A 16,956-nucleotide genomic window follows, 5' to 3' on the forward strand; every position below is an offset into this window, starting at 1 on the left:
GTATTCCGTCGCAAATTTGCGACGGATTTTGCGACTAATTGCGACAGAATAAAAATTTTCGTATTCTATCGCAAATTCGTCGAATTCTATCGTAATTTCTTTGCGACGGAAAAGTTCTGTCGCAAATTCCGTCGCTATATTAAGATTTTCTTGTAGTGTTTGTGTGTTGTCTCAGAATCAGGATTGTCCTCCACCATCAAATATCGGAGAGTGATGTGGCGTATGTTCTTTCATGCTTTGAGGTAATTCTATATCAAACCCCAACAGTAACAATATGGGTTCTCTTTTCTTTTCTTTTTTGGCTCAATTGTATTATTTCTCAATTTGTTTTTCGATTATTCTTTTAATATTTTCTTTATATTTTTTCATCCCAGAAAATATTTCATTGGGCGCCAGAAGAAAACGACATCTAGAGAGAGAGAGAGAGAGTGCATCAAAGCGTGATCTTTGTGTCAATCTTGAATTAAAACAGCATCGACTCTCGACCATGTTCAATGTACCGGAATTCATCTTGTGATGATATGACTTCCGATTTCCATGACTTGTCGTACCATTGCTTGATATATATATATATATATCTATTTTTTTTTTATAAACAGGAGATTCGATGGGCCTTCTGTCCATTCAATTTCCCATTTGGTTGATTTTTATCTCTTATATACAAATCTACAATCTTACGGCATTAATTATGTATTTCTTAACATTGATTAAATTTAATATCGCCCCTTAATTTTTTATTAAAAAAGTTCACAAAATAGTGAAGATAACACACACACGCACACATATACACGATATTTATTTATTTTTTAATTATATTGGGCTGTACCAATGGTATAGCATTGGGAGAATGGAAAATTAATTAAATATTCAGCTAATTATGTTATAATTTTCAAGACCCACGCACACACATACACATAAGTGTACGTATAGATTGCGAACATGTTTATAAAAACAGAGGAGGATCAAGTGGGTGCACCCTCAGGAAGAAACAAGAAGGGAGGAAGGGAATAATAAGGACATGTGAGATTTTTTTGCCAAATCAGGAACGACGGTATTTTGCTACAGATGGAATTAATATTTAACAAAACATACATAAATTATTCAAATTTCTTGGTTATATAAATAAATAAATAAATAGGGTCTATGTGTGTTTATTCCTATAACACCTAATTCGTAGGTTTATATTCCAAATGCAGGAATTCTGTTCCCCACAAAATATCCCCTTTTTTATATAGTGTGTGCGCGCATAATGTAAATATATAAATGTATGTATGATTTAATGGTTGAGAGATTACATTATACAAATTTTATTTTATTTTTTTGTAACAGATTGTATGGCGAGAGATAACGACCGACCGGCGACGAGAGGAGATTTACAAAAAAGGAAAATGAAATTCTAGTGTTTCAGCAAAGAATTCGAACTATCGAAAAACTTCTACGGTCTGAAATCGTACCAAATAATTAAAGAAATATATTTTATTCTATATTTTTTTGGATATATATATGTATAGTCTATAATAATTCATAATCCAATAAGAACTCCATCCTAATCTTAATTATAATACATTTAATATTTATTATAAATAAATTGTCAATTGAGCTTTATTTTTCTTTTGTATGATGGGACATGTTTCCTAGATTATACATTGTATAATACAATTCAAAACTGACCCACGTTTCAATGTCTCTAGTCACTAATAGTAATGCATATCAAAGTCTATAGACACGAACAGACGTATATATATATATATATATATATATTTATTTCTTATAATAGTTACAAATTTAGATTCACATAATAGAAATACCAAAGTGAAATGATTTTAAAATTTAAAATTTCCAAAAATTTGCATGTATAATACAAATATAGCGAAACACATACGTACACAAAGGTTAAATTTGATATACTATTTATATATTGGCATAAAATTGTAGCTTTCACGTAGCCCAAAAATTGGTGCGCAAAGACATAAGATGAAAAGCCTGACTCTACGCGCCACGTAAAAGGCACCTAGGTTTTGTTTTTCCTGTTTTTTATTCTTCTCAATTTCACGAAAAATGTGCTACTATGAGTTTTAGGGTTAAACTGAAACATCAATTTGATAGTCGATATTTGGTTATACTCAAGAGGCTTTTCGTTATTATTTGAAATAAAAAAAAAACTAGAATCTGTGATAATTTAAAAATCGTAAATTGGTGATCTTTGAGTGTATGATGTGATTTCTTTTGTCTTCTTTTAATTAAAATCGTTTATGGAATACTAATGTGCGGGAGATGATGGTCTTGTCATGTCAACCTGCCTTTATTAAATAAAATATCGTAATATAAATCAATACCAGATGTAAAAATAACGACGTAAATAATGATATATACTTTTATAGTCTTGTTTTTTTATAGGGTTTGGATTTTTTTTTAGTTTTTCATCGACTATGGCGGTGAAGACGATGGTATCGCGTTTATCTTTTTTAATTTCAGAATTTATACTATAAGTTTTGGAATAATCCAAACAAATGGTGTTGTATTTTTAATGGCAAAACAAACTGTGAATGGAAGCTTTAAGGGTCGAAGTCGATAAAATAAAATACATTCGGTATTTTCTACAATTTGTTTTGTTAATTCGGATTACTACTACTAAGTAAATGGATACAAAGGGCATGTATGTATCGACGAAATACAATGAACATGAAATACTATAAATATAAATATAAATATAAATATAAATATAAAAGGTAAATAAAAAGAAGGAAACTGTCCCTACTAAATTCACTATAAGTCATGGAAGAGCACTGCTCAATGGCTCCTCCTGTCATGTCAAAAGTTTCACTCCAAGTTCCCCCACTTGACCCAATGGTCTCCCTCTCTCTCTCTCTCAAGAGTCATGAATTCACCTTTTTCTACACTGTGTAACTCGTAGTTCCCATCTCTCTCTCTCTCTCTCTTCTCTGTTTTTTTTGTTGTGGGCTTAAATGGCAAAATTTATGATCTGATGTGATCAGTCTCATCTCTCTTTCTGATGCGGTTGCAGCTTATATATTGACCATTGTGTGTATGTGTGTCTCTTCGCCATCTCCTAAAGTAGAAAATATATATGGTAGAGAGAGAGAGAGGAGGGAAAAGAGGAAAGGAATCAATCCCACCTTTTTTTTTTCCCTTGTTCTTTCTTTTCCTCTCTTGGTTCTCTCTCTCATCATCTTCAAAGGAGAAGGAAAACCTCACATCTCTCCTTTTTCTCAGGTTTATTCTCTCTTTGCCTCACCATTTCTGCTCATCAAAGCTCTCTCTCTCTCTCTCTCTCTCTCTCTCTCTCTCTCCAGGTGTGTTGGCTGATCTTGGCTTTTTTTAGTATGCTTCATTCACCACTTCAAGTAGCAGAATAATAAACAAGAAGCTATAAGTATTTCCCTCATCTCTTTCTCTCTCTATGGGTATGTGGTTAATTGGATACGTATAAATAAAGCCAAAGGTCGATCCAAGAAGCCATTTCATCGAATGCCCATCACCAAACCATCCAAGATCTTGCCCTAGTTAACTCCATTAAACGAACAATCCCCAAAAAAAAGAACCCTAATTCCCCCAAAATTCCCCATAAAGAAACCCTAGATAGACAGATGCATATCCTCCCAAACTGAAAACAGAAACAACAAGAAGCCATGGACTTTCTCTCTCACCAATCAAACAAAAACCCTAATCCCACTCTCCAAATCCCAGAAGCCACCACAATGATCTCCAAAGCACAAAATCCTTCACCATCCTCCTCTCCGTCGTCATCGAGCCGCTACGAGAACCAGAAACGCCGCGACTGGAACACCTTCTGCCAGTACCTCCGCAACCACCGCCCTCCTCTCTCTCTCCCCTCCTGCAGCGGCGCTCACGTCCTCGAATTCCTCCGGTACGCTTATACATATACATATAAATGTATACATATTCTGTAGAAATACAATGTTTTAAGTGTGTATAGCACGTCAATACATATATAGGTACTTGGACCAGTTTGGTAAGACCAAAGTTCACCACCAGAACTGCGCCTTCTTCGGCCTCCCAAATCCGCCGGCTCCATGCCCCTGCCCTCTCCGTCAAGCCTGGGGAAGCCTTGACGCACTCATCGGCCGCCTCCGAGCCGCCTACGAGGAAAATGGTGGCCCCCCCGAGGCCAACCCTTTTGGCGCACGCGCCGTCAGGATCTATCTACGTGAGGTTAGGGACTTTCAGGCCAAAGCGCGTGGCGTTAGCTACGAGAAGAAGAGGAAGAGGGTCAACAAGCAGAAGGCATCGCTTCCCCAGCCGCAGACGCAAACACAAATGCAGACTCAGCCGCAGACGCAAACGCAAGGTCAGTCTACAATGGTTAGTTTCTCGGGTTCGGCTATATGAGCCGTATATGTAAGTGTTTCTTCTATATGTGCATGATTTATATATGTATGTTCGTATCTGTGTATTTATGTTGCGTTATGCTTACTTTGTGTACGATGTTGTCGTTGTCTTCGCTACGTATGAGGAATAATAATATGTATGATTTAACGGAATATTCCATGTTTATTTCTTGGAATGTTTTCCTTTCTTCTAACTTCAGGGTTTTTTGTTTTTTTTTTCCTGCCAAGAAAATTTGATTATATAGTTTGCGTTAGTAGTGACATGTGGTTGAGCAGGTTAAGCCTTAGATCATCAAAACACACCAGGATCACATCAATCGTACACGTATATACGTGTATTTGCGTTTATGTAAGTGCGTATACGTGTATTTGTGTACGCATATACGTAGTTGTTGGTATATTTGTGTGTAACTGTACACTCTCATCTATGGCGTGAATTCTTCAGACATGATCGGTTTTCATTTTAGGACATAAGTGCTGATTCGTAAAAGTCCAGTTCCATTAAGCAATGGCAGATTCTCATGGAGGAACGATGAGGGAAGCAATCTTAACTCATTTGTCAGTCGTTGGTGTTATTCTTCGCCTTTTAATTTGAATGACACCTTTGACTTTAGCTTAGCCACCATAGAAAATGTCGAATTAAATTAGGGTTTTAAATGTACAATGTACATATATAGATGCGTTGATGTATACATGTATACGAAAATGTATGCATTAACGTATGTATATATATGCATTCATGGTTATATATAAGGTTTGATCTGAAAAAAATTATTATCAGTTAATAATAAAAAATATAAAGTTTTGTTGGATTATACATATAAATTTTATGTTATAAAATTAGTTTAAATAATTAAGCTTAATTTTAATTGTAGTAAGGGAATACATATAATTTTGTAAATATATACGCATATATATATATATATATATTTGTATTTACTTGTATATATATGATAAGTTTGCTCTCATTGTTGCCGTGCATAGTCATTAGTGATTTAATGTTATGTTAGAATTCTGAGGTGGCACGTATATATATACGTACGCTTATTAACAACTAGTGATATTTAAATATATAGCTACAACTATAGGCTTATTAATTTCCAATTCGAGCGATGTTATTTTCTTCGCATATGAATTTACATATGGAAGGGACCTTAATATCAGGATTTGACATTTCATTGTTTTTTTCCTTTGCCGTGTCGGTCCATCAAAACAAATTAACTTCATATTGGAACTACTTTGGATATATATATACACACATATGAATATATGTATATATATATATATATATATATAATTAGTCGTTCGTGGATTGAGGAACTTAATTTGTATATGCGCATGTGATGTCAAACATGTATGTGTACAGAGATTGTTGCATTACTCTTTAATCAAAAGGCAAAAAATCCAAAACGGATCTATAAGGAAACAAAAAGACGAAACATAGATCATCTTTTCAATTATTGCTGCCAGCTAATCTGATGACACAATTTTTTTATAATTAATCAATTAATTAAACGCTGATTAGACCTTCAAATATATTAATTTCATGACACACGGATTCTCTTTCTATTGTTCGAAAGATGATAATGTAGAACTTTAGAGAATATAAAAGGAAAGAGGAGAGATGGATGGCTAGAGATTTTAAATTTTTTTATAAAAAATTTAAAATATGACATTTAAAAAAGAAGAAAAAAAAAAGAATAGAAGAATTACGATTTAATAGAATGGAAGAAATGCAGAAAAATATCAAAATTTACAACACGAAAGGAAACAACAGCCGATAAAAAATAAAAATTGAATCTTTGTAAAGAGAAAAATGGATTAAGAAGTAGGATTTAAATTAAACAAATAGATACATTTTATAATCTCACCAAGCAAATAAAGAATAACATAATAAAATAATTAGATATCCAAATAAACATAAAAAGGGATGATATTTTAAAAGGTCATATAAGGGACAACCATTTTTCCAAAATTTTTAAAGAAAAAGGAATACATTTAAAATATAAAAAAGGAAAATAGAGAGGTGGAAATATAAATTAAATTAAGTCGAAACAATGAATATAATTAAAGTGGGGTTGTTTGTTTAGTGCTGAAGCATCAGTCATCTACAGTAAGCCCCATTATTTCCATGTAATAATTATAAATAATAAATATTAACGAATAATATTGTCAAATTTAATGTAATCTATTTATTTTGTGGCTATATTGTATGTTGTAATCGTTTAAAAAACAGGTTACAAATTTTCAGTTATACATCGAAAATATTTTTTAGATACAGCGCTGCATAAGTGCATAGGAGATATAAATTTATGCACACCGAATATACTAAAAACATATGAAAATGATATTCCAATAATTATTATTAATTCGTATATATATATATATATATCCTGCATCTCTCGTAATTTTATTTTTTATTATCTAAACAGTTACACACTCAAAACGTTTTAGTCAGCTTTTTAAAAAATAATTCTATAAAAGCAGTCATTACTGAAATTTTTTTGGCTACTAAAAAAAAAGAAATAACTTTTTTTTTAAATCTGAAAACAATGAAATTATTATTTTACCCCTCGAGGGAAAAAAAAACCTCTTCAGGCCGCACAACTGGGGGAGTCCCAAAGACAGGTTTTGTAGCACGTACGATGCCATCAGTGAAAACAATCGAACGGTTGAGATCTAAAGCTGGGTGTGAAGAGCTGTTGATCAGGGCACGTGTCGGTAGCTGAATGTGGTCCCCGTGTGGAACCTCTCGCACGTGGAACCGAGTACTTGTGTCGGGGGCTCAAATAAATCCATCCAATGGACCCGTTTCCTTGAGAATCGGGTCGGGTCGCCACGTGGGCAAATCGTATGTCTGTGTCCGTACGAGGAAGTGATTATTTTTTACTTTTTCGTGTCATCCTCTGTTTTCCCATATCTGGGACTTGGAGGAGTCCCCATTTTCATTATATATATATATGTATATATGGTTCTTCTTCAAAATCTCACACCTTTCAACAAAAATATGGTACGTAATTCTACGATCGCATTTAAATATTACGTTTCATCGCAAACACAAAAATTTTCGTGGACCAATATCTGGGTTTAGGAGATGCGATTTTTTTTTTCCAAATTCGAAAACTTTTTTTTTGTTCAACGTTTTCGGACAAACAAGACTGGAATCAAGATTCTCCAGGTTTTAGAATTTTTGTTTGATTGGGATGACAAGCTTTTGATATGCCATTTGTTTTATACCAAAAAAAAAAAAAAGAATCATATTTTTCTCACAGCTGAGAAAATGTTACATGAAAAATCCGAGGCTTTTTTGTTTGTTTGTTGATATAGTAATTGTGTATATACAGGATTGATATATTTCTGTGTATTATTCTCCATAATGTATATAGAGTATCCACCAAACAAAAGCCCAATACTTGATTCAGAGGAAACATGATGGGCCTGGCCCAAATGTATTGGGCTTTTGTCTGGGTTTCATAGGCTTACGTATTGGGCCTTGTCGATGACATTATGTTTTTAAATGGATTGCGAAGAACATCATAATTTGTTTTTTCCTTTCAAATAATTAAATAAATTATCACCAAAATTTAGTGACTCAACTTAATTTTAACTTAGTTAATTTATATATTTTGTTATATTAAATATATTTTAATTATTTTTAAATATTATTTTTTATATTAATTAATAATTTTCTATTATTTTAAAATTATAATATGTACGAAGTCTCCAAATTTTGTGAGACGGCTCTGTTTCGCACAATATAAATATAATTATCATTATCTATGAATTTTCTAATTTCGGAAATACAGATAGCTTTCAAATTATTTTAGTGTTTTAAAATCCCGGACACTAAATATTCGAATTTATTATATGGTATTACATCGATCTATGTCCGTCAACGGATAGATGAGATGCGATCATGAGACCAACTAGGGAGACTTAGTCAACCGCAAACGCTGAACGCCAAACGCGGGGTGGCTCTAGCGTTGGCAGCAGCAGCGGTTGGCATCGATGGGAACACAGTATCCACCGAAGAATAGCTTCTCCTCCTCCTGTTTCAGACAGTCTCTGTTGCATTGGTCCGATCCGTACGTGTCCGAACAGAACCCGATGCACCACATTCCATTTAGACCCACTCCTTCAATCCCTTCACATATTCTTACATACACATTATAATATATATATATGTATATGTATATATACACTATTAAATTACACTATCAACAGTATATTAATCTAAAATACGAAAATATTAAAACGGTTAATTTTAAATGGAAGGAGATAATATATATACCAGAAGCAGAAGATGCAGAAGTGAAGTGACCGACCGGTGAAACCACCAAGAGAATCGCAAACAAACGAGCCGCCAATGATTTTGTTGAACCCATTTTCTTAAAAAAATTTAAATGAAAACTAATAATAATAATTATTATATTTCTTTACGATAATATTCCAATCATTGTTTACTCCCTTTTATACCACTAAGTACCAAAAAGCAGTCTACCATTTTTTTTGTTACTTTTTTTTTTCTTCTGGAGATTTATACACAATGTTTCTTTTTTAATGGTTAAGATTATGATTTTACCATTTTTGCATGACACGATTTCTTTATGGGAAATCAAATCTTCGTATTTAATGGATTCTCTTTATAAGTAGATTTCCATAATTATTAATAATATTAATATAATACAATCATATGGGGATTGAAAAGGAAAGTCCCAGCATCCTCTCTCACCATTGATTTGTGGCGAACAATCTTCAGACGGTATCAAATTAGTTACTTGCTGATCACGGAATATGGCGTTTAGGGTTTTGGTTTGGAAGGACAAATTTTCCCAAAGATTGGAGATTAAGAGATATGACAAACGACTGCGAAAATTTTCTGTACCCATAATTTCAAAGAAATGTAAGTTAGCATTTGTACAAAGTTCACTCAACATGGCTAAGCTCTTTGTAAACCTCGAGCAAAGGGAACGTCCTGTTCAAGCGTTTGAATGCCTTGTCTGAAACAGCACCGAGCCGGACAAGCGAGTTGGCGAGCTCCATGGCTTCAGCTCTCCACCCGGCAAACCCGATCCCTTCGATCAGTAGCGTGAAAGTGGTTTCGTTAGGCCGACAGCCGGTCTCAACCATCGATGCCAAGATATCAATCGCTTCGTCGACCCTATGAGCTTTACAGAACCCTAGAAGTATGATGTTGTAAGTGATGACCGAGGGATGGAACTCGCTGCTTCGCATGTCCACCACCAACCCCAGGGCATCATCCACCATCCCGTCTCTGCACATACACGAGATCATCGAGTTATACGTGATTTCGTCCGGGTCAATATCGTGGCTTATCATCTCTGATATCATCTGCAGTGCCCTAGCTTTGTTCCCGCTGCTCCATAGCGCGCTGAACATAGTGTTGTATGAACTCGCGTTTGGAGGGCAACCCACTTCGCTCAACTTCCCGAATATCTCCAACGCTTGATCGGCTTTCCCGTTCTTGCACAACGTAGCTAATACTGTGTTATAGTTTACTATATCGGGTAAGCATCCATCTGAGATCATAGACTCCAAGAACTTGATTGCTAAATCTAGTCTACCTTCTCTGCAAAACGCAGCGATCAAAGGGTCGTAGCTATACGCATCGGGATTTAGTCCCTTTCCCCTCATTTCCTTCAGCAAATTCAACGCTTCCTCAATCTTTCCATCTCGACATAGAGTGCTGATAAGAATGCTGTAGGTAACAACGTTCGGCTCACATCCTTTTGAAAACATCTTGGTCATGAGCTTATCCCCTTCATCCCATTTCCCCTGATTCAGAAGCGCTCGCAGCAAAATATTGTACGAGATCACATCGGGCTCACACCCTCTCGATTCCAAGTTCCTAACCATCCCGAAAGCACGATCCACCATCCCCTCTTTGCACATTCCCCTCATAATCGTGTTGTAAGTGAACATATCCGGTTTCAGGCCTCTCGACAACATTTCATCCAAAAGCTTCAATGCCTCATCAACTCCACCATCCATCGTCGTGGCCTCGATCAAGATCGTGTAAGTGATAACTGTAGGACGGCAATTATCCATCAGCAACTGATCCAAAACCTTCAAAGCAAGGTCAAGCTTCCCTCTACTACACAAACTACCAATCATTATATTGTAAGTCACGGTGTCTGGAGAAAACCCTTTGTTCCTCATCCTATCAATCACCTTTGTAGCATCATCCATGCGATTCATCTTGCAGAACCCACTGATCAACGCATTGTAAGCAAAGACATCAGGTTGACCATGCGTCTCCAAAATCTCCATGACCTTAACAGCTTTGGGTATGTTCCTCAGATTGAAAAGACCTTTAATCAGCTTCGTACATAGAATCGCATCGGGTTTATAGCCTTTACGTACCATCTTCTCGAGCAGATACAACGATTCGCTGTATTTCCCGGATTTGCATGACCGATGGAAGAGTTTCAGCATCTGGGCATCATTAAATCCGAAAGACGGCAACTGGGTTTGCCTCTGTTCCGCAGGAACTGCATCCGTAGCCTGAGGATTTGCTCCCGGATAAGCTTTACTGATCTTAGGACTAGGCTTAGGATTCGAGCAGCTGAAGAGGTTCCTCTTGTGAACGAGTCCGACAGAATTCGAACTGTTGTTGGTCGGAGTTTTGGAGGAGAAAGGGAGAGAGAAGCCCACAAGTTCGGAGGAAAACGGAGTCATTTGTAGTTTTTCGTGGAAAGTGTTTTCCGGGAAAATTTCGTATTCATAGAAAATTGTTCGGAGGTTCGCATGGATAAAACACACTCGCTTTTCCTTTCCGTTGAAGATAAGGTCCGCGCGTGACGGAACCGGGTCGGGTCAAAATTGGTGTCGGGTCCACACACGATGGCCGTATTCGTAATCCATCGTTATTATCTAACTTAATAACCGTTTTAAATTATTTTTTGGATATTATTTACGGATAATAAAATTAATTTATTAACGTATTAGTGATTTTTATATATGTGGGGTTTATTATGGTAATATAATTCAGAGAATCTTTTTTTTTGTCTAATATTTGTATACACATCGAATGATGAGTTACTATTTTATTGGCGAATTAATATAGTAAACGTTGGTTTTCCTAAATAGGTTATTCAAAAAAATGCTAATTCTTTTAAAATAAGTTAGTCGAATCTTAATCAAATTTTAAATTAAAATGGAAACAAAAAATTGAAATAAAAATAGATTCATTGATTTAATAAAATTTAAACTTAATAATATAAAAACTAAATAAGTATAATAAGAATAAAAATGAAACATAACCTAAATAAAACGTAACCCAAACCCCAAAACTTAAACTAGAGGCACGTGCACTATTAGTGCGGAGGGCGACTCCATCAGTATTCTCGTTTCGGTCTTTTTCCTTTCCAAGAAGCCAAACAAGGAAGAAAGAAAAAAAGGAAGACATTTCCTTAGCATTTTCCCTCACTTTCTCGCTCCTCCTTCTGAATCAGAGGAGAAAATCGGAGGCCGATTCTTTCCCTTCCCGAAGATCTAGGGTTTTCTCATACTTCTCGCAGCTCCGTGTTGGATATTTCCTGATCACTTTCGCTCGTTTGCCCGATCATCCGCCTCCACATATTTTTTTTTGTCTTTTCCTCTCTGCGGTATTCAGGGTTAGTTCGCCGATATTGATGTGATTGGATTGATTGGATTGCGTGGAAATGAGTATGGCGGTTGATGTCGCCGGAGACATGGCTTGTCTGGATGCGGACTTATTGCAGCTGCCGGAAATCTCTCCTGACACTCTGAAATCGAACCCTGAGTTCGCGCAGAAGCTCTTCGACCAGTGGCTGTCTCTCACTGAAGCTCATCGGCAGGTATTCTGTTCGAATTTCTTGTTCTTTAGTTGCCTTTTCGCCGAACTTTGTTCTGCTTCAGTGTTTTCTTGCTTGTAGGGTTTTAAGATACAAGATTTGTTTTCAGTTCGAATCGTGTGTATAGTATGTGAAATCTTGTCACTGAGATGATATAAGATTAATGGCCATGTCCATGCCCATGCCCCATGAAAGATATAGTGAGGGTCAATGATCACATAGTCTGCAGACGAGTAGTTTCCAAGAAAATTTCGGCTGGATTCTTGAATTCTTCCCATGGATTCTAACAGGAAACTATTATCCGAGAATTTTGTGTGGTATAAAATCATTGACGGTATCACAGTGTTGAGTAAGAAGTCTATTGCTTTTAGCGCTTTCGTGCTAGAAATGGTGGTAATAGCCTAGTAGTTGGCTTGGGCTCAACATTGAATTGGTTCGATGGTTTTGCTAATTTATGGGGACCATTGGGGATAACACTTAGGTCGCTGGAACTAGTCAGATAATAACTCTGGTGGTCTCTGCTTTTGGAATTTATTTAAAGAATATGGATTATGGTAAATCGGTCATGCATTTATCAGTTAATTTTGATAGAAATAAGAAAAAGATTAAGTTTTGACTGGCGGTGGCAGTTTTCGGCCACAAAAGTGTTATATCTTGGAAACTATTTGTTTGTCCATAATTATCGGAAAATATGCCGTAAAAGATTGAGGTGCTGTTGTTTCTTTCACTCATAGCTTAGGATTTGATTAATTTGATAGCGGCATATCAAGGGTCTTTCCATTTAGTCACCCTAGAACTCGGTTATGGAAACAAAGGACGTGTTTTCTTCTGCATGCCCCAGAATGCATTGTTGTAGTTTTATTGTCGGTGCAAATTATGTTCTGCTATTTACTGTTATTTGTCTTCTAGGTTAAATCGTTGTTAAATGATGCGAAGGCGGGAGGTCCTCTGAATGTTTCTGGAAGTGCTTCTGGTACAAATTGTGCCACCAGCAATTCTTTACCATCCATGTTTCCAGCGGGAAGTGCTCCTCCACTGTCACCTAGGAGTTCATCTGGTTCACCACGTATGATGAAACTGAGGGCTGCCCCTTCTAATTTAGGTTCTCCCTTGAAAGTAGTCAAAGAGCTTATACCTCAGTTTTACTTTCAAAATGGCCGTCCCCTTCCAAGTGAGATAAAAGAGCAATGTTTATCCAGAATCAGCCACTTCTTCTATGGTCACGTAGATGGACTGCAGATGCAAGGTAAATTGTTTGTACAAAAGTTCTTAAATGATGTTTTATAGGGCTGGCTTATCAAACTTTCTTTTTGTCACTTGTCAGAATTCAGACTAGTGACCAGAGAAATCTGCAAGCTTCCATCTTTCATCTCCACTTCACTATTCAGGAAGATTGATGTCAATAATACAGGATTTGTTACTAGGTGTGTGCTCCTATGCTTGTAGCACGGCAAGATCTGATGTTCACATCTCTCGTTGCGTAGTTCAAGCTCTTTGACCGTTTTATAACTGTTCTTTCTCCAGTTTGGTGATCCTGATATTGAATAGACTGTTATAAATTCTTTCGATACTTAACTTATATTGACTTCATTGCAGAGAGGCATTTATTGACTATTGGATAAATGGAAACATGTTGATATTGGATACATCATCCCAAATATTCAAGATACTAAAGCAGCCAAATCAGAATTACCTTGTGAAGGTAATTTTCTGTTTATAGGCATATTCTGTCACAGTACTGAATTTCTGTTCCCACTCTCATTTCTACTCTAATTGCATTATACCAACACTCTTTTTTTCTTTGTAGGATGATTTCAAGCCGATACTTAAAGAACTACTGGCAACTCATCCTGGGTTGGAGTTCCTGCAAAGCACTCCTGAATTCCAGGAAAGATATGGTCAGTTTGTCATTCAAAACCCACTTGTTATCTGCTTTTTGACTCTACAAACCTCCTTATGTTATAATTTTTAGCTTTCTGGAGATTTGGCGAGAGCTTGGTTGAATATTTTATTGAAATAAATGGTGCAGTGAGTCAGAACTACCTACTTTGCTAGCCGGAAAAGACCGAGTCTATTTTGTGCAATATCTGGTCGCATTACTAGACGTGGAAATATTCTTCATTATTTATGCATATGGATGATATTATGACATTCCACTCAAATAAGATATCAAAAAATTGCAGAACCGTAGTCATACATCTTAGAACATAAACTCATTTGTTCCATGACTCATCTGCCATCCAAAGGACTTGATAAAATTTTCCAACAGTACATAACTCTAGTATGATTGTTAACAGGATCACTCTGTCTACTTTCTTTGGAAGTGGTTATGGAATTCATGAGTTGATTAGTCATGAATGCTTGTATGTATTAGTATTGGTCCAAAACAAGTGTTGCATGAGCATGTTATATCTGGAGCCTCATTCTATGCTATTGCTGCTGCTGTTGAAGATAATGTGTGCCAAGCTTTTCTTTTCAAGAATGGAGTTATTTGATACAGTTTGTGTAACTGTGTTTTGATGGACCAGCTGAAACCGTAATCTACAGAATATATTACTACATAAATAGATCCGGAAATGGGCGGCTTACACTCAGGGAGCTGAAACGGGGAAATTTAATTGATGCAATGCTACATGCTGACGAAGAAGAAGACATCAACAAAGTGTTGAGGTAGTGAATGAAGGAGTATATTTCTTATAAATATTGAATCAGGCTTTGAAATGCATGGCTAACAAGTAATAGCTTTTTTTTTGCCTTGTAAATTGAGTGTTTGTTTCGTTAATTCCATTCCTATCGACTTGGTAATTCAGGTACTTCTCTTACGAGCATTTCTATGTCGTATACTGCAAGTTCTGGGAGCTGGATGCAGATCACGATTTCTTGATAGACAAAGAAAACCTTATCAGATATGGAAACCATGCTCTTACTTACCGGATTGTTGACAGAATATTTTCCCAGGTTTCCTCTCAAAATTTTGTCGTGTTAGCCTGATTTTCTGTACTTGCTGTATGAAAAGTTGAAAACGTCATTTGATGCATGTTTCTATTTCTAGACCTCTGTTTTTGTTTCCTTTTCTAGTTCTGAGTCAATAGTTCCTTTGAGATAGATGGTCTTATGGCTAATGCATTTATTTGTATTTAGGTGGCCAGGAAGTTTACTAGCAAAGTTGACGGTAAGATGGGATACGAGGACTTCGTCTATTTCATTCTTGCAGAAGAGGATAAATCCTCGGAGCCTAGCCTAGAGTATTGGTAAGCTATGTTTTTGGACCCAAGTCTACGAGCTGGACTGAATATCACATTGGGTGTTTTCATCTGACAATAATATATACTGTGTTAGGTTTAAATGCGTAGATTTGGATGGAAATGGTGTTCTTACGCGGAACGAGATGCAATTTTTTTACGAGGAGCAGTTGCATCGAATGGAGTGCATGGCGCAAGAGCCTGTTATTTTCGAGGATATCTTATGTCAAATAATTGATATGATTGGACCAGAGGTTTGACTTGTATTATTTCATCATGATGATTATATTCTTCATCTTTCGTTTTAGAAGAAATTCTCTGACTTTCTACTCATCTTTGACTTTTCTGATCTCAGTTTTGTTTCAACGTTAGTGTAACAGCTTTTACGGCAGCATTGCCTCTGTTTTGATCGTTTGTTGTCTCCTTCCTCAGAATGAGAGCTACATCACGCTGCACGATTTGAAGGGTTCCAAACTTTCTGGAAGTGTCTTCAACATCCTTTTTAATCTGAACAAGTTCATGGCCTTCGAAACGCGTGATCCATTCCTTATCCGTCAGGTAAGCGTATATATATTATTCATCTCATTGTGGCGATTTTCATCTTTCAATATGTGATTCTGCTGGTTTTTGACTTGGCCGTACATATGAAAATGTTAAATGTGGAAACAGGAGCGTGAAAACCCTATGTTGACTGAGTGGGACCGTTTTGCACATAGAGAATACATCAGGCTTTCCATGGAAGAAGATGTTGAAGATGCATCCAATGGAAGTGCAGAAGTCTGGGATGAGTCACTGGAGGCCCCATTCTGAGTTCATCTAGGTAACTTTCCCTGGATTTATTTTTATAATAAATGTTGATGCCTCAGATTCCCGGATCATAAGATTCAACCCTAGATCATATGCTAATCATCATCACAGGGCCTTTATAGCAACGATATAGTCTTTGCGTAAATGATTATCCAAGCCAGTGTGTCATTGTTTAGGAGCAGCGGCAAAGGAAAATACATTGATGTGAAGAAAAAAGAAAAAAAATTTAAATATTGCACTAGCGCAAACGCAGACAAATTCTTGAACTGTTATTTGGTTCAATTGAATCTTGAATTCATCTATGCGTGCTAAAGAGACCTCAACTTATATTGCACTAGAACTATGTAGACATGGGGTTTGTCTCGGCACATTTCAACTACTCGGAGGTTTTAGACAATATCTATAATTAGGTTTTTCTTTTCATGAAGCTTTTCATCTCGATTGCTGATTTCTTTGATTGAGTTCATAGTTAGATTCGTTATACTGCTGAAGATACCGGCATGATGAGTTAACTTTTTCGTGTTATTTCATCGTATTGGCTTTGCCCTGAAGATGCTTTGCGGGAGCCATGGGGGCATTGGGAAGATTCCTCGGAGCTTTCTGAAGGAAAACTTTGAATTTATTTGCAACAGGAAACATATGAAAAAAAAACTGAACAATCTGCTTCAACATTCTTTCTCAGGTCATTTCCCGGGGGGG

General features: G+C 36.2%; 3 protein-coding genes and 1 long non-coding RNA gene across 5 annotated transcripts; 3 read left to right on the forward strand and 1 right to left on the reverse strand.

Annotated features, from left to right (window-relative positions):
- Window positions 1-6: 6 nt before the first annotated feature.
- LOC104801725 lies at window positions 7-541 on the forward strand. Its single transcript, XR_769928.2, has 2 exons — window positions 7-242; window positions 375-541. It is a non-coding gene; the product is annotated as an uncharacterized LOC104801725 (long non-coding RNA).
- A 2,334-nt stretch (window positions 542-2,875) lies between these two features.
- LOC104801726 (protein LIGHT-DEPENDENT SHORT HYPOCOTYLS 1) lies at window positions 2,876-4,546 on the forward strand. The gene is made up of 2 exons (XM_010525063.2): window positions 2,876-3,889; window positions 3,978-4,546. The coding sequence occupies exons 1-2, from the start codon at window positions 3,651-3,653 to the stop codon at window positions 4,369-4,371; spliced, it is 633 nt and encodes a 210-aa protein (XP_010523365.1). The 5' UTR covers window positions 2,876-3,650; the 3' UTR covers window positions 4,372-4,546.
- A 4,685-nt stretch (window positions 4,547-9,231) lies between these two features.
- Window positions 9,232-11,126, reverse strand: LOC104801727 (pentatricopeptide repeat-containing protein At3g04760, chloroplastic). Of its 2 annotated transcripts, XM_010525065.1 has the most exons (2): window positions 9,956-11,126; window positions 9,232-9,874 (listed from the first exon to the last, which is right to left on the reverse strand). In XM_010525065.1, the coding sequence occupies exons 1-2, from the start codon at window positions 11,067-11,069 to the stop codon at window positions 9,297-9,299; spliced, it is 1,692 nt and encodes a 563-aa protein (XP_010523367.1). In that variant the 5' UTR covers window positions 11,070-11,126; the 3' UTR covers window positions 9,232-9,296. The 2 variants fall into 2 exon arrangements, with proteins under 2 accessions (XP_010523367.1, XP_010523366.1); XM_010525064.1 differs by having other exon boundaries at window positions 9,232-11,126.
- Window positions 11,127-11,739: 613 nt separating this feature from the next.
- On the forward strand, window positions 11,740-16,950 carry LOC104801728 (serine/threonine protein phosphatase 2A regulatory subunit B''beta-like). Its single transcript, XM_010525066.2, has 12 exons — window positions 11,740-12,211; window positions 13,118-13,454; window positions 13,533-13,632; window positions 13,805-13,910; window positions 14,016-14,106; window positions 14,737-14,878; window positions 15,019-15,166; window positions 15,350-15,459; window positions 15,548-15,704; window positions 15,883-16,008; window positions 16,120-16,270; window positions 16,810-16,950. Exons 1-11 carry the CDS (start codon window positions 12,056-12,058, stop codon window positions 16,258-16,260), a joined length of 1,614 nt encoding a protein of 537 aa, XP_010523368.1. The 5' UTR covers window positions 11,740-12,055; the 3' UTR covers window positions 16,261-16,270; window positions 16,810-16,950.
- The last annotated feature ends 6 nt before the right edge of the window (window positions 16,951-16,956 follow it).

Source organism: Tarenaya hassleriana, unplaced genomic scaffold (assembly GCF_000463585.1).
Source record: "Tarenaya hassleriana unplaced genomic scaffold, ASM46358v1 Cleome736, whole genome shotgun sequence".
Classification (NCBI taxonomy): domain Eukaryota; kingdom Viridiplantae; phylum Streptophyta; class Magnoliopsida; order Brassicales; family Cleomaceae; genus Tarenaya; species Tarenaya hassleriana.